The sequence below is a fragment of the Cebidichthys violaceus genome, unplaced genomic scaffold (genome assembly GCF_023349555.1).
Source record: "Cebidichthys violaceus isolate CVI_PGR_0920_01 unplaced genomic scaffold, fCebVio1.0.p SCAF_14, whole genome shotgun sequence".
In the NCBI taxonomy this organism is placed as follows: domain Eukaryota; kingdom Metazoa; phylum Chordata; class Actinopteri; order Perciformes; family Stichaeidae; genus Cebidichthys; species Cebidichthys violaceus.
In genome coordinates, this window is record NW_027176307.1 from 11,355,066 (window position 1) to 11,376,513 (window position 21,448).

Here is a 21,448-nt window from a genome sequence, read left to right on the forward strand (position 1 = left end):
TCGGTCCCAGGGTTGTTTCAGTGGAAAAACTTCTTTCTTGCACTGCAGTCCTGTGTGCTGCCATGGTAGACCAACAAAACCCTGAGCCACAGGTGGATATCCATTTGAATGCAGCATATCATCTCTTCAGAGAGGGTAATACGAGTCCATATAGGAGGGGCATCTTACTTTCACGTACAAATTCATGTTTTTATTAATCGTGTTAAGATCTGCAGAACAGACTCTACTCTAAGATGCTCTTCAAGCTACTCATATTATTCTTTGCTCTCCCCCCCCCCCCCTCCTTTTTCTAAACAGCAAGTCCTCTGTTACTGTTGCTAAGATGAAACCAAAGTAACTACCACCTTGCCATCATGTCTTGGGAAATGTGGCACTGCTGGTGCGAAGAAGTGCGGAAAAGGGATCATTACAGCTACTCTGTCAAACAACTGACCCGTTATCTTATCCTCCAGTGTTTTACAGTAATTAGTGCAAAGATATCGACAAATAGCAAATAAATACACATGCTTGATAACATTTAATCATCCACTTTATTCATCACTGCTAGCCTCCATAACACGTTCATGGCACAATCGACAGGTTTGATCAATAAGCAAATGTGATTTCTATGTAAAAAGCTCACATTTAAAATATGTATTGTATGTCAGTGTAGACTTGCAATAATGCAAACATATCTCTCCCACACACACACACACACATGCAAATCTTTAGAGCGTGGCCTTGGGTTCAAACAGAGATTTAAACCCAGGCCTCAATCAGTCACTGTGTTCGTCTATTATCAGCAGAGAGTGTCCTATCACGCCACTAAGAACACTTCCCACAGCCAAAAATACAGCCACCAGAATTCCCACAGTCCCCAAGTTCCCCAGAGATGCGGTAGCCAACGCTGCAGCCCCGAGCGCCCCGGCTCCGAAAGGTGCTGCTGCTGCGGTGACCGTCTCCATGCCGATTCCTTTCATCAGCTGTGGCCCCGTGAGGAGGCCCATTCGGAGATTCACCAGAGTGTTGAACGGGCTCTTTGGTGCACCCAGGAAAAATGACCCTGCCGCAATAAGGGTGATTGTTAGAAGTTCAGATGTTGTCGGGAGAGTCCCTTTCAGTGCCACGCCGCGCATTGCCAGAATTGCACCGACAACTACCGAACCTACAGCTGCTGAGGTCGACTTTCTAGTCTCAAACGCCTTATTTGCTGCGACACTTGCGGCTCCGATTGACACCCCTGCAGCTGTGACCGCTCCTAACGCTGCCCCCATGCTGCTGCGGGTCCCCAAAAAAGAGCTTGATTGCAGAATGGCTCTCAGGGAAAGTGATGATATTACAGCAGCTCCCAAGGCGACCTTTCCGACACCCCCCGGCTCCAGCCCCACCGTGGCCACCGTTCCCAGGCTGGCTCCTAGCAGCCCCGCAGACAGAAACACCACCCAGACGACCGACTGCAGCACCGAGACCACCTCCGCTTTCGACCCCTCTCCTGCTTCACCTGCCCCCAAGCCTACAAAAAATCCCAGAATCGTCACAAAAACAGAGTAGAAGTTCAACCTCTGCAAAAGTTGGCACTCGGTTTTAGAGTTTGGTCTTGGTGTCATCCTCTCCGTCAGAGCCTTTCGAAGGGCGCAAAGCACAGATATGGTCAACCCCATGACGAAGAGTCCAACCATTACACCCATTCTTCCGTAAGCTACACAGACGTAGAAAGTGGTGAAGATGACTGTCAGAGCTGTGATCATGTCGTTAATATTGGAGTACGAGTAGATTAAAAGGACCAGAAAGCCTTGAGCTGAGATGTAGATGTATAGTGGGAGGATGCCGGCTATCACTCCAGTGGTGACAGCACCCACTACAACACAGGCTCCTGTCGTGGTCTCCACTAACCAAGGAGACTTCAATCCAACTCGGGTCAACAGACTCGCCACCACGGCGGCGAGGAGGAAACCACTGCCGAGAGAAACAAGCACCGAGGTGAACGCGAGGCATCCCGTCACCGCCCCGACACCCGTGGAACCCACTCGTCCGGCATTCTGAGTTGCAGCAGTCAGCAGGTCGTCATCTGCAGTCAGTGGGGGCTCAAGTGCAAATAATGCAGCTTCTCCAAAAGCAAAACCTGCTGCTACATTTTGTAGGATCGTATTCACCGCACAATAAACACCTGAGAGGGGTAAAGACACAAGGATTTAATTATATAACAAATATGTTCTTCAAGTCACGACTGCCAATAAAAACTAATACCAACACCAATTTTTCACCTGAAGTTCAGTTTTCTCCTGATACATACTATTATACAACACAATATATATTATAATTGTACAACAATCACATTGTGACAGTATTTTTTCAATGTTTTATTTTGTCTTTTTTTCTTACTATTTTAGTTAAATATGTTCTATTCTTCACAGTTTTCATTTTGATGATTTTATTTCTTAATGCCTGCCCTCTGTAAAGCACTTTGTATCCGCTAATTATGCTAAGTGCTAAATAAAGAATCATTGTTATTATCAAGCATACCAAAAACAAAAAGCATACTTCCATTCCAGGTGTAAATATTGTACTTTTTTAACTCCTTAATCTGACAGCTAATTTAGTTCCTAGTTACTTTTGATTTTTCAAAGAAAACACATGATCAGATTATACAATATGATGTCTTCTTGCTCCGTGCACGAAACATAATTAATTTAGCCTAATTAAATAAATAAATTGATAATATAATGATCTTTCCAATCAGATAATTCCAGTGGTTGCACCAATTGGCAATTTATTCACAATCAGTTGCAGGAAAATGGCAGAAATATGACTTCATATATATATATATTGTTCGTTCATTATGCATTGTGAACAATGGCAGATAAATTATACTTCGTGCACAGAACCCAACAACATATAAATACTTAAAATGGGCTGAATCTTGTCCTGCCACATTAAACTGCTGCTTATATGTTAAAACATCAGTAATGATCCAGTAGTAATACAGTACAGAACTCTAAAAGTAAATTCTGCATTAGGAGTACTTTTACTTTAAATATATATTACATAATACATGTGTACTTTTATTGGGAATGGAGTACATTTGTACCGTGGTGTGGCATTGCTACTTTTAGTTATCAACATGATCTGAATACTTCGTCCAACACTTATGTGCAGACTCTATAAACTGCTCCTGTCACTTTAAGAGAAAAGTGAAACCACTTGAATGGGTCCACGCCGAAACTTAAAACCAGGAAGCCTGTCTGAACTGTGAAAAAAACAACAAACATTTCAACAGACCATTTCATTAACTACACTCCTGTGTCGACGCTGTTGCTTCCCTGTAAAACTCGTTATCCATGCTCTGTCTGGACTCCGGGTCACTTTTGTGGCTGCAGCTTTTAGATCCTGAACATGTTCAGATATCAACGTGTAAGTCTGGAAGCAGCTGAATGGATATCTGATATCGTGGTGAATGTCTCAGGTTTTACTACGTAGTTTGCAATGTTCTGTTTTGTTATCTTACCCATACTTGTGTCTGCCATGTCTCCTCGTAGCTACCTCTTGCACGACCTAAGACTTCTTCTTCTGTTGATTTCTATGGCTCCACGTTTCCTCCACGAGTTGCATTGCCGCCACCTACAGTTTCCCCAGTGCAACTTATCCATCTGCGGTTGCTTCAGTTACAGCACACTTTATAACCATGGCAATACATGCCAAAAAGCCTTTCTTATCCATGCATGTATTCTGATTAACTCGCTCCACCTCTTCCTGTTTGATATCCATTTTCACCCACCAAAATATAAAAGTGTGGACTAAACAATCTCATCTTCTTTGCAGCCATAACCAGTTAACGGTTCACTTATGACATATTCACAACCACTATATAAACCAGTAAACATATTGTAATGCATGTTTTATTATATATTCAGACCTATGAAAAGGTTTAAGTGATTGTAATGGTTGAAATAACTTCATATTGTCTCGATGAACCTCCTGCTGGACTTTGCCTTGTTGGAGAACAATAAAATAGAGACCTGCAGGGGCCCATGCATCACAACCACCCATTCAAATGCACCCCCCTCCCCCCACCACAGTGAATACTCTCTTTATTCTGGAGCGAGAAGTCAACAGGCTGTTTAAAAGTCAGAACCCCCGCAAAGCAGGCGGCCCAGACTCTCTGTCTCTCCCTCCGCCCTGAGGCACTGTGTTGACCATCTGTCTCCGGTGTTCACAGATATTTTTAACATCTCATCTGCTTCAAGGCCTCCATCATCATCCCCAAAAAACCAAGGACCACAGGAGGCTGCGGTCCATCAGGACCAAGAACTCACGCAACAAATACAGTTTATTTTCATCTGCAGTTGGGTACATCAATAAAGCCCGGGACCCCCACTGACTCAGTCACTTACAGTTACACACCCATGCACATCTTTTCTCTATTAATATACACATGACACTTTAATAATATACTTGTTTTAACATACTGTTATTCATTTGTTTACCATATTCTATTGTATAGTTTCTACTTTTAAATTATGTCTCATACTATTGCACTGATTATTGTTAAGCACCATTCACTTAGCCAAATTCCTTGTATATGTAACGTACTTGGCAATAAACAGTTCTGATTCTGAAATACAATCACCATAAGTGAGCTGATGTTAGGCTATTGTGAGGAATTGTATGTATATTGAGTGTCTGTGAGGGGGTTTGAGGAATGTGAGGTGTGAAGAAGGTAGTTGACAGAGGTGTCTGCCCAGGACAATGGGTCAGGATCCAAGGGGGAGCTTATCAGATTTCAGCCAATCGTGGAGCTGATCGATAGGCTGAGGAATGTAACTTTGGGGGGACAAAAGGACTGTAAATCGGAGGAGAGAGTCAGACCTTCTCCTGACCATGATGCAGATATACGTATCTGTCTCGTGGCCCGGACAGGGTCTCAGAATCAGACCTTCTCCTGACCATGATGCAGATATACATATCTGTCTCGTGGCCCGGACAGGGCCACAGAATCAGACCTTCTCCTGACCATGATGCAGATATACATATCTGTCTCGTGGCCCGGACAGGGCCACAGAATCAGACCTCCTCCTGACCATGATGCAGATATACGTATCTGTCTCGTGGCCCGGACAGGGCCACAGAATCAGACCTTCTCCTGACCATGATGCAGATATACGTATCTGTCTCGTGGCCCGGACAGGGCCACAGAATCAGACCTTCTCCTGACCATGATGCAGATATACATATCTGTCTCGTGGCCCGGACAGGGCCACAGAATCAGACCTCCTCCTGACCATGATGCAGATATACGTATCTGTCTCGTGGCCCGGACAGGGCCACAGAATCAGACCTTCTCCTGACCATGATGCAGATATACATATCTGTCTCGTGGCCCGGACAGGGCCACAGAATCAGACCTTCTCCTGACCATGATGCAGATATACATATCTGTCTCGTGGCCCGGACAGGGTCTCAGAATCAGACCTCCTCCTGACCATGATGCAGACATGTCTCGTGGCCCGGACGGGTCCTCACTTTCATGAAATGTATATGTTTGTTTTGTTATTAATAGTGTACTTCAGTTTGTAATTGTTTAGCTTCTGTTAGTTATTAAATACTTTTGATTGTAAATCGGAACCAGCTGGTTATTTGATACGACTCTGTTGACAAAAAGTACAGTAGAGAGCGTGACCTGCGGCCTTCCATAGTGAGAGAGGTAGAATCCCAACACTATAAACCAGGGGTATTCAATTAAAATTCCAAAAGGTCCAGATTGAGAAAATCTCCTCGTGCAAAGGTCTGGAAAATTACAATAATATCTAACTTGCGCTATTTAGTGATATATATATTCAAGAAGTCTAGTATTAGTAACGTCTTGTGTAGTCAACAACTGTTAAATCAAATAAAGAAAGTACACATCAATTATATTTTAACAATTATTATTCTCAGTTTTCAAATTGAACTGGATTAAAGAATAACTGACATAACTGAAAACTTTCAAAGAATGTGCATCTTAAGAGGAAATGATGCATAGTTACAAAATAATTTCACCTCAGGTTGATAGCAGACCACCTCAAGGTGTCACTCTAATCTGAAATTAGACAAATTGTCTCATGAATGTGATTTGAAGTTAGATAATGAATGAGATTTTGAAGGGCTTTAATTTTGAAATGCTACATCAGAATGTCCTGGTTCTCTCTGAGTGACACCTTGAGGTGGTCTGCTATCAACCTGAGGTGAAATGATTTTGTAACTATGCACCATTTCCTCTTAATAGTCGTCACGGTCTCTGAACATATGAGACACACTGGTTTTAAACTGTCCATGGGAAGAATTAACCTATAAGAGTCTGTTCATTGTTGGTTAAGGTGGTACGATTCACATCTTTATGATTAATTAAACCTCTTATTGTGGAAATAATAACACCCATTATGTTATGTGTCAAAATGTCCGCCACTGTTTATTAACACTCACAAACAGGCAAATGATCAGTGTTCAAAGTAGTAATGTTTTATTTTGTCTTGTCAGAGAATTCCGAAAGAGAAAATACAAGATTATTTGATATTTAAAAACTATTTGAACCTTTTTTTTTTTTTTTTTTTTACAAACTATGAGATTCTATCAATTCTTCTGTTCACATAAAGCAACTTTTAACCTTTTCTCAATAGTCCGTTGTGTTCCTTTATTTCCTAAAGCTTTATATCAACAGTGAATTGAAAGTTTAATGTAGAAAAACTTGTGAAATGAAGTTAAACCTCCAACTGTTTAGTTCAGCTTTAGTGTCAAGATAATGTGAGACATGTTTTCCTCTTGTGTTCAGTTTTCATTAGTGAAGCATGTTCAGGGCTGAATGTTGGATTACTTCACATTACACAGTCACTAGACTGGACTTCTCCTGTACTGCTAACAGTCACATCCACTGGATCAGTGGACAAAGAATTTAGCTCAACTGTTTACAATGTTTTCACTCTCATCATAGAGAGGACCATGCGACTCATAAAAAAATAACATAACAACCCTCCATTATAACTTTACCCAAGTTAGTGAGAACACGACTCTGGAGAATTTGAACCAAACGCAAAGCATGCTGGGAAGAGTGATAACAAGCTCACAACCTTTCAGTGTTCAAACTTCTGAAATGGTTAAAAAATAATTGTTCTCACTTTGTACTGAATAAAAGAGACTTTTCTATATTTTGTATATATATTTTAAAGGTATATATATCAACAGTGCATGACTTGGAAGAATAACGTAGAAAAATGTGTGATATGAAGTTAAACCTACAACTGTTTATTTCAGCTTTAGTGTCAAGAATTATTTCTCACTTTGTACTGAATCAAAACGAGACGTTTTACATTATCAATGATCACTGTCGGTGAAGTACGAGAACTGGCTCGGGAATCTCTGACGCTCAGATCTTGCAGAAGGAATTCATCCGTTGGGACCCGACTGAGTGTGTCCCTCTGCTCCTCCACTCAGGTCTTCTCAAGGCAATAGGACAGTTCCTCCTTGGTGATATCAAATCATCTTCTCAAGTCCATTCACGATTAAGAAAACTTTATTCTCTGTAAAAGTTAAAGAGAGAATTTGTACTTCATTAATAAGGAATGTGATGAGTTTCTGTTCATCTGTGTCTTCACGATGTCCTCAGGGCTCTTTGGGTCACATGTCCTGCAGGTTAAACAGTCTCTTGTATGTAAAGTCTTTGGGGGGGGTCTTTGACTATGTGTAAGCTTTATTTCTATTGCTTGTAGTCAGGTCTATGCTAAAGAGAGATTCTCATTGTTGGGCTGTTTATCAAACATTTACAAATGTCCTCTTTATTTCACCCGACTATTCTTCCACCAGAGGCTCATAAAAGGTTACACAGGGTCTTAAGAGGGAGTTATGTGTCATCCCTTTATCGTCTATGAATCTCTCCTTTATGGTATTACTATGTCAGTAATGTCAGTATGGTCTAAGTCGTGTATACTCAGTGTTATGCTAATGTTCGGCTAATAAAGTTAGCAAAAGACACCTCATATTTGTCTACATAACACCACGGTCACAACAAACATATCAGCTCAGAGATGACACAACACAGCACAACACAAATAAGAAGTAGTTAAATTAGCTCTTACTGTTTGTCGCTCTCCTTCTGGGTCCTCAGCTAGCTTCAAAAGTCTGCAGACCAGATGAAAACCGTGGCTGAAGTGAGTCCAATTAATTAGCTAACTAGCATTAGCAGTGTTGAAAAAAAAAGAAGAAAAGTTTGCTTCATAACTAAATCTCCTCAGCTGGTGTTATCTCTTCAAGCTCCTCTCTCGAAATGAAGCCCTTTAGCTCAGTCCTGCAGAAGAAATAACTCCAGACCTCATGACTCTCAACTTTCTATCAAACCTATCAAGGTGGCAAGGTGACGTCAGCAACACTTACTTGAGCAAATTGCCAATCAAATGGAAACAAAAATAAACAAAATGGTGTCCACCTGGCAACGAGCTCTGAGCATGCGCGTTGTTGTTTTCCAACACTACTGTTTGTGAGTGTTAATAAACAGTGGCGGACATTTTGACACATAACATAATGGGTGTTATTTTTTCCATAATAAGAGGTTTAATTAATCATAAAGATGTGAATCGTACCACCTCAACAGAAGTCAGAAGGTGTAAAGAGAGCTCAGTCAGTACACATCTAAAAAGTCCTGACAAGAGAACTAATAGACAACAAATGAAAGAAGCTGTGTGGTTGAACCAGACTTCACTAAATAAACCAGAGGCTCATAAATAACAACAAATGACCAGTCTAAGAAGTTTAGAATCAGAAAAGGTTAAAGGGCTTTTTAAACCTCATCACACCTACAGTGCCCTCCAGAATCATTGGCACCCTTAGTAGATATGAGCAAAACAGGCTGTGAAAAAATGTCTTTGCTGTTTATCCTCTTGGTCTTTCACTCAAAATATTCACAAAAATCTTACCTTTTCATTGAAGTAAAATTATTGAAAGAAAAAAAAAATGTTGACATTAAATAAATATTTTTCTCCAAAACATGTGTGCCACAATTATTGGCACCCCTAGAAAATATCATGATTAAAATCTAACTGAAGTATAATTCCAGTCATATTTTACATTTGTAAGTTCACCTGTTTGATTAGGAACTCTTAAGTGGTCAACCATGACTTCCAGTTTCACTGGGGTATAAATATGAGATAATACAGGCCAAATTCCCTTGGTCATTCATCACAATGGGAAAAACCCGAGAACACAGTGACGATGTGCGACGAAACGTTGTTGAGCTTCACAAATCAGAAAATGGATATAAGAAAATCTCTAAACAGTTGAAAATACCCATTTCCACTATCAGGGCAATAATTAAGAAGTTTGAAGCGACAGGAGATGTTAACAATCAGCCTGGAAGAGGACGTATGTGTATAATGACCCCACACACGTGAGGAGGATGGTTTGACTGGCAAAAGAATCTCCAAGGATCACAGCTGGAGAATTGCAGAGGTTAGTTGAGTCTTGGGGTCAGAAAGTCTCCAAAACTACCATCAGATGCCACCTACATCACCACAAATTGTTTGGGAGAGTTGCCAGAAAAAAGCCTCTGCTGTCAATCAACAACAAGCTAAAGCGCCTACAGTTTGCCAAACGTTACTGGGACTTTCAATGGGGCCGGGTTATACGGTCAGATGAGACCAAAATAGAGCTTTTTGGCAACAAACATCAAAGGTGGGTTTGGCGTAGACAGAAAGATAGCCACACAGAGAAGCACCTCATACCCACTGTGAAGTATGGTGGTGGATCTTTGATGTTGTAGGGCTGTTTTTCTTCCAGAGGCCCTGGACATCTTGATAGGATACATGGTATCATGGACTCCATCAAACATCAGCAGATATTAAATGAAAACCTAACAGCCTCTGCCAGGAAGCTAAAAATGGGCCGTGGTTGGACCTTCCAGCAGGACAATGATCCGAAGCACACCTCAAAATCTACACAAAAATGGTTCACCGACCACAGAATAAAGGCTTTGCCATGGCCATCACAGTCCCCCGACCTAAACCCCAGAGAAGATCTGTGGGATGAGCTGAAGAGGAAAGTCCACAAGCGTCGACCTCTGAATCTGAAGGATCTGGAGAGATTCTGCATGGAGGAATGTTCTCAGATCCAGAGCCATGTGGTCACCAACCTCATCACGCAATATAGGAGAAGACTCACAGCTGTTATCTTGGTAAAGGGAGGCTGCACCAAATATTGAATGAAGGGGTGCCAATAATTGTGGCACATATATTTTTGAGAAAAATATTTGTTTCATGATAAAAATGTAATGTTTCTTTCAATTATGTTACTTCAGTTAAAGGTCAGATTTTTGTGAATATTTTGAATGAAAGATGGTGAGGATAAACAATAAAGACATTTTTTTGCATCTCGTTTTGCTGATTTTTACTAAAGGGTGCCAATAATTCTGGAGGGCACTGTAAATTGAAGTGTCATGTTGCACCTCTGTCATTGAAATGTTGGAGACAAAAGTAGTTCCAGAAACGTATTCATTTTATTCTTCAACTAAAGAAAATATGTCACATTGTGATCCACTTTTAAGCTACTCAGCTCAATATACTGTCTTGTTATTACGCGTCAGAACAAGCATAACTTCTTTATATTTGAATAACAGATTGTGAATATAAGTTATTTGTATCATGCAATCTGCTGACATTATGAAAAACATCAACTGTGCATGACTGTGGATGATACAAACTCATACTGAGCACACAGATGTTTAAAGATACGAGATAAAGTATTAATCATTATTGAAATAAGGTTTTAGGTTAATCGTACAAATACTTATTAGCCTTCAACGTTGCTGCTGCAGGGTTGTTTTTCATCACTAGATGCCGCTTGATCGTGCGCCCTGATGACGTCACGTTTGTAAAAACCCAAACCTCTCTGAACGAATAGCTCTCTCGCCGGGTGCGGTGGCGCGCGCCTGTAATCCAAGTTACCGGGAGGCTGAGGCTGGAGGATCGTTTGAGCTCAGGATCTCTGAGCTGCAGCGGACTATGAAGATCGGGTGTCCGCACTAAGTTCGGTATCGATATGGTGCTCCTGGGGGAGCCCGGGACCACCAGGTCGTCTAAGGAGGGGTGCACCGACCCAGGTCGGAGACGGAGCAGGTCAAAGTCCCCGTGCCGCTCAGTAGTGGGATCGCGCCTGTGAATAGACGCTGTAGTACAGCCGGAGTAACACAGCGGGACCCAGTCTTTTTACTGCTGATACATGTTACATGTTACAGCAGCTTCATCGCTGCTTCCTTGTATTCTAGTTCCCATGAAAACATTCAGAAACCAGTTGTGTTTGTTTGTCCTACAGCGCCTCCACCTGGAGGAGAGGAGCAATGAGCATCAATCACAGAAGTCAGTGCAGCACTTTCTGTAGAAGGACCCAGACGCCGTCGTATCATTCATTCATGTATTTATATGTATTATTTATAATCCATCCAGTTCAATTTGAAAATTGAGAATAATACTTGTTAAAATATAATTGATGTGTACTTTCTTTATTTGATTTAACAGTTATTGACCACAATTTCTTTTTTGAAGACCATAACAAACGCAAATGTAACTCTCTGTCACTCATTTGTGTTGTAATGTAAAGTTATTTGCAAATAAAAAAAGTAAGGGAAAGGACTGAGTGAAGGAAAGGGTATCAGGCGAGTAAAAAAGAAGAATGGGACGCGGCTCGGATCGTATTTCGCCTCCAGCTTCCTGCTCTGCAGTCAGCTGACCGAGCTTTGTCATATGACTGTGGTTTCCTTTCCGTTCGTAGCGGCTCACTTTATTTCTTTGCACTCGACCGGAGAGATTGTTTCTCCCGGGGTTTGTTCAAAGCTCTGAGCGGAGTTAATCTGATGGCACTGAAGAACAAGAAGTAGCTAAACAAAATAAGAAGAAGTAGGCTAAGAGAGGAGAGGAAGAAGAAGAGCACAGATTCGGAGTTGTGAAGCGTACCCTATTTCGTCTTCCTTCCTGTAACTGAGAGCAGGTCACTGAATTTCAGTAAGTAACATAAACTATTATCTTCTCATGATGTTAATATGAGTGTATACCAGAAAACATTGCATTTGTATCCTCTATACAATTAATCTATTCAGTAAATTATTATATATTGTACTGCTTATTATAAATTAAAGCTACAGTTTAGTGCCACTTATCAACATTACAACCTTTCTGTTTACTATGAAGTCACCTGGCAGGCTGTTGCGCCACACCCAGTCAGGTGAGACTCAGGAGGTGTACTGTATGTGTTTGAGACGCCACACAGAAGATATATCGACGGTATTCATGTTGCGGTTTAATCAAAAAGCAGCCTTTAATGAAAATGCTTTAACAAACGATATGTTTGGGTGTTTTTGCTGCAACTTTACACGATAACTAAACATTCATGCACAGTCAGGACCCCTTGGCCTTGATGAATCAGTGACATCTCTTTCCTTTGCAGGGATGCATTTGGCGGTGCTGCTGTTTGTGTCCGCGCTGTCCGTGGCCACCTTCGCCCTGGACAATGGAGAGATGAGGGTCCCTCCCATGGGCTGGCTGGCATGGGAGCGTTTCCGCTGTGACATTGACTGTGAACACGACCCCAAAAACTGCATCAGGTGAGTCCACATAATGTGAATATAGCAGACGTGAGCTTTTTCTATAAAAGCAGGTGCTATTTAACATAGTTGCCTAGTCTTAAGGTGCTGTTAGATACATTAGTTATTAAGATTAAGAATTACTAGACAGTATGCACAGTAAGTTCAGTTAAAACGTCAAGCTGCTTCATCTCACTGCTCCACTTATGAAATTGCACCAGTCAAACGAGCCACTCAATGCAATGTCTCGACTCCTATTCAGTATCTAACCGTTCTGGTTCTGGGCCCTGAATCAGGTTTGTATACTTTGAGATATAGTTTAGAAATGAAGGGTGTGGGCCAACATTAATGGCAGACAATCAGAAGAATGGTTTATGAGTAATCATACTGGTGTTTTGTGGAAACCAAAATGTGCATCTGTAATTAGTTATAATAAAGGCCTTTAAGTGTCTTTACATCTACTTTTCCTTTTTGGTGAAATAATTAAAAGACTCATTTGCCAAAAATGTTTTTACCTTTTAACTTTAGAACCTCTTCTTTTTACCATTACAGTAAGAAGCACTCTTAAATGTATCACCTCATTCAACAAATACCCTAACATACTAGTTAGACTGCTCTTTATGCTCGTCTCACTGAATGCTACAATGACGCTGTTAAAATCAAATCGTTAAAGCTGTTATAATCAATATTTTTCCGTCTTCCCTCCAGTGAGAACCTGTTCATCGACATGGCAGACAGACTGTCGGAGGACGGCTGGAGGGAACTTGGCTACGTCTATGTGAACATAGACGACTGCTGGTCCTCCATGAAGAGAGACGAGAAGGGGCGGCTGCAGGCTGACCCTAAAAGGTGATTGTGCAGTGTATATACTGCACGCGTACACAGAGACAGACACACACACACACACACGCACACACACACACACACAAGCTGTAGTTTCTCAGTGCAAACAATAATCTGTAACTTCTAAACCTGTGAGTCAATAAAACAGTTCAACAGAGTAATTACAATGTGACAGTCATACAATCATATGACAAACAAAAGTTTAGTAGTCAGTAGTTTCACTTGTGTGTGTGGTGTATACTATTACATGCAGCCTCAGCATATGATAAAGACTGCTGAACAAACAACTGCAGGCTTTTCTGATTCAGAGCTTCACTATTTAATACTGTCCGTCGGCACATATATCAGTAGAGCTATACGTAAAGTTTTTTTTAAGGTTTTATGCGTTGTAGTAGCATCATTTGTTGCTAATTGAATGTAATTTTCAGTACAGCAAAAAAAAGGGAGTGCCCGAGACTGTGCCTTGATTTCATGAATTGTACGTCTCTGCGGTGTGCACTTTGGTATAACATTACAAATGCCTCTCCATCAGGTTCCCAGGAGGCATCCTTAAACTGGCACACTATATGCATGACAGGGGTCTCAAGCTGGGCATCTACGGGGACTTTGGAACACACACCTGTGGGGGGTATCCCGGCACCACACTGGACAAGATCAAGATAGACGCTCAGACCTTCGCCGACTGGGAGGTGGATATGTTTAAATTTGACGGCTGTTATTCTAATGCCACAGAGCAAGAGAAGGGTAAGAAAAGAGGAAAGGGCCTCTTACGTACATTGTGGTTGTTGAGATGTTGCTGACTTGATTTGACTCTTGTTCCTCTCTTGGGCAGGTTACCCTCTCATGTCAAAGGCTTTAAATGCTACGGGCCGTCCCATTGGCTACTCCTGCAGTTGGCCTGCCTATCAGGGTGGCCTGCCACCTAAGGTATAAACAGAATGTCTTAGAGTTCATATCATCACCTGAAGCTTTAGGCCTGTCGTGACAACTATGTTCTAATACTTTAAATCCAGTTTATACTTTTACCTTTTTGTGAAACTGATTTATGTTTTCAGGTGAACTACACTCAGTTGGGTGAGATCTGCAACCTGTGGCGTAACTATGGGGACATCCAGGACTCTTGGGACAGTGTCCTGAACATTGTTGACTGGTTCTTTGAGAACCAGGACGTTCTGGTACCTGCAGCTGGACCTGGAAAGTGGAATGACCCAGATATGGTCTGTTCAACTGACATAATATTCAATTATTTAGTGTTCACTATTCACTATATGGTCCGTATCAATGGTACAAGTTGAAGAAAAACAGTCAAAAAAAGTAAAAGAAAAACACTAGTGCTAAAGCTACAAAATCGTATTTGATCTGTGTTGATTGTGTGATTTTGCCCTCCACAGCTGGTTGTTGGCGACTTTGGCCTCAGCATGGACCAGTCTCGCGCTCAGATGGCTCTGTGGGCGATTATGGCTGCTCCTCTTTTCATGTCCAATGACCTGCGCACCATCAGCAGCGGGGCCCGCAGCATCCTGCAGAACAAAATGGCCATCCTCATCAACCAGGACCCCATGGGCATCCAGGGAAGGCGCATTGTAAAGGTGAGACTTTTCCACGAGTTGTGCAGCTTCTTGAAAGCGATCAAGATGGTTTGAGTTTTGACTTTGGTGTTTAGTTCTTTTCCATCCTCTGTCGCTCACACAATACATCATTGTTCACATTTTCTCGTCCATTTCTTTCCACCAGGAGAAGAGTGGCATTAACGTGTTCTGGCGCCCCCTGTCAAACAATGCAAGTGCATTGGTATTCTTCAGTCGTCGTACCGACATGCCCTACCGCTACCAGATGACCCTCAGCAAACTCAACTACACCACTGGCAGCTACAAGGTACTGTATGTCTTTACATTTTCTAGATTCTGGCAGGCCATGTATCATCTCTGGTCCACTCCTGTCTACTCAATCGATATCTCTATCCTCCCTTGTCTGTTGTAGTCACTTGTCCAGCCCTCGCTATCTCTAAAAATTATGTTACACTGGAAGTACCTCTGAATTTATTACAACCACAGGGTGTGCATCAGTAATGGGGTTCCACAGGGTCCTATTCTTGGTCCATTACGATTTAAATTATACAGAAATAACATTATTCTTCGCACTTCAACGTCAATTTTTATGCAGATGATACAATTTCATATGCCCCAGGTTCCACCCCAACACCAGGCTCAGACTCATCTTCAGCCTGCCTTTGATGCTTTCCAATTATTCCTGCAATGCATAGACTTGTTTTAAATGCAGATAAGACCAAGTACATGGTATTCTCCACTTCCACCACCACCACTGCCATTAAATCTATAAATGCCACCCATTGTCTGTCTGTTCACATTGTCTCCCTCCCTCAGATCTACGATGTCTTCACTGGGAAGACCATGACGCTGAAGGACTCCACTGGCTTCGTGGTGTCGGTGAACCCCACAGGTGTGGTCATGTGGCATGTGTCTGCGCCCGCCAAATTGAACCTGCGCCAGTTCTATAAAGGTGGCAGACTCCAGGGACCTGCATTTGACGATGACGATGAAAACGCCTTACCTCGTGTCTTCCTCTGATCGCTCACTAATTGAACTTTATTACATAATAATCACACCACTGCTTCTGCCTCAGTGCTCTTGATGAAGAGTTGACTAACAAGACATCACACATTCATTGTTAGCTGCTCAATGAACGTATTTCTCTCCTTAACCCTGAAGTGCCAATGAATAGCTCTAAAATGTGTTATTTTAAAAGGCACGATCTATTCCAAGTAATGGAGTCGCTTAAAGCTCAGGGGGCAGCCATTTTGCTTCTGGATATGTCACTATTCTCAAATTGTTCTTGTGATCCATCTCTCAAATTCTACATTTGCAATATCAATATGAATCAAGAGAAAATATCCAAAACATAGCACACCTCTGTTAAAGTGACAAACATTTTGGACACATTTTAAGTGTTACTGTGCTTCACAGAGCACAAGAGCTGATGATAATTTGTATCTCTGAGATCGCCAAAGTTGAAAAAACTAAAGGCATCTGCAATGATAGTTTTATAAGTTTAATAAAGGGAAATTGCTCAGGAAAATAAATATGAACGTCTGTTTAAGAAACAAAGATTTTTATAAGAAATGATTCTGTGAATTATGCGTTTTTGTCTCGACTGAAATAAATGATTTGGTTCCTCATCAGACAAAGGTTTGTTTTCCATTATGTTTGTATTCATTTAGTTGCGGCAGTGCTCATCTTGACGTAGACTTACCTCCGGAATGCTGCTCCGGAATTACTTATGTTCTTCAGGACTTTTAAAATACACGTACACACAGAGGAACACTGTGCTGCCGTAGGACTTTTTAAAGACGTTCTCCGGACAAATGCATGTTTTACTGGAGTGGCCTCAACCCAAAAAACCTGCCAATGGAGGCCCAACAACACTGATGGATCATGTTGAGTCTACTTTAGAGAGCGCTGAGGCTCATACAGTTCACACAAACCTATGGAAGTACTGCATTCAGCAGGAGAGTGCTGTGTTTTTGCACCACACATCAGTTTATTAGGCTGTGACCTACATGGTTTCAGTTAATCTTTTAATAACTTTGCATGTAAATATTTTTCTTAAAATGCTAACTAGTAATGCTTAAGTCTAGGCTGTTATTCACTTTTAGCTCTCACTTCCCAATTGCAAGGTAAGCCTCAACTTCTGTTGGTTTTAAGTTTTGGTTCTGTGTCGGATACAGTTATCGGAACCGATGCTTTTTGTGTTTGTTTTACTGTGGGAGTTAATGCTTTTTCGGGGGTTTAGTGTACTCGACTCATGTGTACTGTAACTGAAAACATGAAAACAGCTTTTATCTGCATTTATACAGCAGCCTTCAATGCCTAACAACAGCCTGTTAGGCATAATGTAATTTGAAGAGTGGCTGATTATGTTTTTATCTGGCAACTCATAGATTAGTTTGCATAATCTACTGAAAAGAAAGAGCATGCAGCCGACACGAACACAGGCCCACATCCATATTTAGCCAGTAGAGGTCAGCGCTGCTCTTCAGGCTGCATGGGTGTGACAACATGGGCCTTCCAATCCGATCCGCTGCCAAAAAATGCACCTGCTGAGGAGCACAAGGACAGTCAGCCGATTCAGCTCAGTCCTTTATCTCTCTGTTATGATTTTCCTTCCTCTGGCATCACCGTCTCCCATTTTGACACATGCACAACAATGTATAAACTCTTTTTAAACTTAATTTTGTCCTTCAATCCTCTCCTCTCCTTTATCCACCGTTTATTAATTCTTCATTGTATTCATTCTACCTCCTCATCTCCACCCCCCCATCCCTCCTCCCCTTTGTCTCATTCTGATAAATCCTGGGCATAGTATCACCTCTGACCTTGGCCTCAAAGCCCCGTGTTTACACACAGTCTCAAGATAATGGAGTGGTCACATGAGTGTGTGCATTGGCATGCATGCTACTGCATGTGCGTATGTATGACATGAGTAAACTTGCTTTGCGTGAAACGCACACAAACACAAATGCACACACATATCCCTTCTAGGTCATTTCAGGCCAGATCAGCTGTGTGTACGTCTGTGTGTGTGTTTGTGTGTGTGTGTGTGTGTGTGTGTGTGTGTGTGTGTGAAAGATTATCTTTGCCTTCCTGTCTTTCCCTCTCATTCGTCTCAGATATCCGTTGGCTGGCCGAACACGGCACATCTCTCACTGTCAAGGTCCTCGCCGTTTGGGAACATGACGTGGGAGAGGAGCGAGGGAGTTTTGATAGAGAAAAAGAGAGAACTGTGCAAAGATTTGAGCAAAAGGAGGAAGGGGGGGCTGTCAGAAGTCTATTAGAAGGTGCAAATGAGCAAAGAAAGGGGGGGGGGGGGGGATGAGAGAGTGTAAGGGAACGAGTAAGGGAGGGGGGTGTGACGAGGAACGAGAGTGTTCCTGCCAATGCTCACGTAGGCCCACAGCTGCAGAGAGGCACAGTCGCCACTCCCGTCTTTGTACCCAACACCGGCACCCCTGATTCAAATCAGGGGTCGATCCCCCCTTCTTCTGGGCCAACACACTCGTCGTTGTTGTCACGCAGCAAGTCACGCTCTCTGCCTCACGCCTCTGAAATCCAACTCGGAGGAAGGGGGCGCCGGGGTGGATATGATGCACACAGGGCTTTGCATATAGGTCAGAGTCGTGCACGCGCTTAGTCTCAAAGTAGGCCGCACACACTCAAAACCTCTGAGGTGCTGCCACCGAAAAGGAAAAGTAATAGAGCTGTGTCTGTTTTGTGTCTACCTTGGTGTCTAACGTTTACATTCCTGTTCGGGCATTGTCACAAAAACTGCCTTGTTGTAGAAACATGTCTTACAGTTTCTCGCATGTACAGACACACATACAGACTCCTCAGCTCATCTGGGTGACGTCATCACTCCCTCCTGGTGCTGCATGTCTGGTTGCTAAGTCATGACATCACAATCCCAACGTCTGATCTAAAGCAGAGCGGGTTTTATACACTGTTATCATATCCCACTATTTCACCCCCCACATCTTTTAAACCTTCAATCAAATAGCATTAAATCTCCTCACACGATTCTCCATTGACACCAGACAGAGTTTAATAAATTAATCTTTAATGAATACATTTAATGTGTGATTTCAAGGTAGCTCTAGCTCACGTTAGTTACTGTTAAAATTGTTTTGGTAAAAATAGCCAGAGTCACGGCAGTTAAACATTTCTTTTGCATACTAAGCTTTATACGGTAAAACATATAAAAAACAGACAGAACATGCAGACCATCCTGCTTTCTCTCTTGCACATTACTTTTTTGAAGTCAGCCCTCAAGCGTTGATTTGTTCCTGTTAGTGTAGATTTCCTGTCCAGACTGGATACTCAGGTTATAAAATCTGTAAAGTCTGTAAAGTATTACTTAACAGAGACATGTCTGTTGCATCACGCTCTTCCCTCTCTCAGTGCAGCATTGACGTCTTTTCCCTCCTACTTTTACTTGCTCATGCATTAGGCAAAGATCAGACACCTCCTCCTCTGGCCACAACTGCTTTCATTACATACTTTTCTCCTCTGACTCTGTGGCCCGTGAAGCAAAGGACAGTGTCCTTGCTGCAGGCTCACTGTGTGATGTCTCCTTTTATCCAAAAGTACTGGGGCATTAAATTGATTTTGGGTTTGGACTCTGGACGTCTGGTGGAAGGTTGTGCTGTCCTGTTCTTATTCTCTGTTACAGCCGAGGATGTCCTGCTGGCTGTATGGCGATGCTGTTGTTTCAGCTGGAGGGAGAATGTGTGGACATATATGCTTGTGTATTGACAAGACACGTATAGCCAGGGGATTGTGGAAATCGGTGTGTATCATGCCTGCAATTGTGAAAAGTTACTCATCACTGAATGAAACTCACATGACTTCGGTGCAAAATCTTTTCATGAGCTAGCGAGTTAAACCTCCAGGTTTTGATGTCTGTGACTGATTAAAACTTCCTGTGAGGTACATTTGTGGTTTTTATGAATGAATGTCTGGATTCGTCCACCAGTGGCTGCTGTTGACTCAGTAAAACAGACGCGCCTGGTAACTGTTTCCACGACGCTGCTGTGTACGAGGCAGGCTGCACGTTGCAGTGGCGCTGGGTTCGCATGGCAACTGGCCAGGCTGTCAGCTGTCTGCTTACTGGCAGCCTGAGTGGGTCTAAGTCAGAAACTGCAGCCAATGCAGCTCGCGCTCGCGCTCACACTGTCTCATTCTTTCCCTTTCACTCTATATCTGCCTTTTCTGTCTTTTCACACACATTCTCTCATCTCCTATACACACAAATCCTCTCTATCCTGGATCCCACTGGGAACTGTGGCCACGTTTGCCTTCCTGCAGACGTACTGTATATCTGTGAGTGTGTGTGTGTGTGTGTGTGTGTGTGCTCACCCCATTCCCTCCCTGTATTTCTCTGTTCCACTGTAATCCCTGTCTTGAGGTTTTTCTGTGTCAGATCCCGAAAACCTTTCTGGGCACCAGAGCAAAACCCCCCATCTTCCCTTTCACCGACTGGAGCAGAGCACAGCCAACACAGCAGCAGGATTTGGCCTGCATCGGCCTCAAGGAGAATGGTCGGAAAGGACTGGAAAGAGCAGGTGGAGTTATTTGACAAGTGTGGCGAGGGTCACGCGGAAAAGAAACTTGTCAGATTTCCGCCAGATATTTGATACACGTTCAAGCAGCAACAACTTGGTAGGTAACATGACGCCATTTGAGCTGCTGATAATGCATCTATTTTTGGGTGACGCCTCAACACAGCATGATGCTGTAGAAACATTGACTGACAACATTAGTTTGCAAAAAGGAGTCATGTGTGGGGGTGACATATAAAAATAGAGACGTGATCGGTCAACAATGCTTTTCATAACCTTCAGCCTGGCCCCCGTGAATAACAATGTGTATGATTTACTGTGCTATTTTTGTTGGTGTCTATCAGCATCAGCATTTTAATACATCTGGATTCTTCAGCTTACCTGGGGATTGTCATCTTGACAGACTGTCTGTCAATCTGTCACTTGGTCGTACAGTGGCACTGAGATTAACTGTGCCTGTGTCTATGTAAAGGTGCCGTGAAGGCCGGGGTTAATGATATTTTCACTTGCCCCAATGAAATCAACATGGTTTGATTTCTGATGCTGACGACGCAACACTGTCAAAGTCCTGCTAAACCATATCGTGGCTGTTTCACTACATTATTAACCATGCTAGCATGCTAAAATGTTCATGGTTCCCAGACGATGAATCGTAATGACTCCGGTGATCTTCTGACAGTTTCCTTTAGCGGCACGATGAGGTTAAAATTCCAAGCGTCCAATATATTTTTTATTTTAAATACCGAAAAAAAAAAATCCTCAACCTCTGCTATAATTTGTGTTGCATGCTGATTAGGAAATGTTAGCATGTTCACACTCTAAACTAAGGTAAACATAGGCAGCGCTACACTAAACATCAGCATGTTAGCATGCTAATGCTGGCATTTAGCTCAAAGCACTTG

At 42.4% G+C, this 21,448-nt stretch overlaps 2 protein-coding genes across 2 annotated transcripts; one reads left to right on the forward strand and one right to left on the reverse strand.

Moving 5' to 3' along the window:
* Nucleotides 1–511: 511 nt before the first annotated feature.
* Nucleotides 512–3,542, reverse strand: LOC137870817 (uncharacterized). Its single transcript, XM_068708266.1, has 2 exons — nucleotides 3,485–3,542; nucleotides 512–2,146 (listed from the first exon to the last, which is right to left on the reverse strand). Exons 1-2 carry the CDS (start codon nucleotides 3,501–3,503, stop codon nucleotides 756–758), a joined length of 1,410 nt encoding a protein of 469 aa, XP_068564367.1. The 5' UTR covers nucleotides 3,504–3,542; the 3' UTR covers nucleotides 512–755.
* An 8,193-nt stretch (nucleotides 3,543–11,735) lies between these two features.
* LOC137871174 (alpha-N-acetylgalactosaminidase-like) lies at nucleotides 11,736–16,620 on the forward strand. Its single transcript, XM_068708835.1, has 9 exons — nucleotides 11,736–11,993; nucleotides 12,436–12,592; nucleotides 13,280–13,420; nucleotides 13,947–14,158; nucleotides 14,247–14,341; nucleotides 14,470–14,631; nucleotides 14,806–15,003; nucleotides 15,149–15,289; nucleotides 15,799–16,620. Exons 2-9 carry the CDS (start codon nucleotides 12,438–12,440, stop codon nucleotides 16,000–16,002), a joined length of 1,308 nt encoding a protein of 435 aa, XP_068564936.1. The 5' UTR covers nucleotides 11,736–11,993; nucleotides 12,436–12,437; the 3' UTR covers nucleotides 16,003–16,620.
* The last annotated feature ends 4,828 nt before the right edge of the window (nucleotides 16,621–21,448 follow it).

What these genes read in the sequence shown, in the direction of transcription:
- LOC137871174 (XM_068708835.1), top strand. Translation starts at nt 12,438, where the DNA reads ATGCATTTGGCGGTGCTGCTGTTTGTGTCCGCGCTGTCCGTGGCCACC. An exon ending in GACCCCAAAAACTGCATCAG is followed by an intron (nt 12,593 to 13,279) that starts GTGAGTCCACAT and finishes TCTTCCCTCCAG; the next exon opens with TGAGAACCTGTTCATCGACA. An exon ending in ACACCACTGGCAGCTACAAG is followed by an intron (nt 15,290 to 15,798) that starts GTACTGTATGTC and finishes TCCCTCCCTCAG; the next exon opens with ATCTACGATGTCTTCACTGG.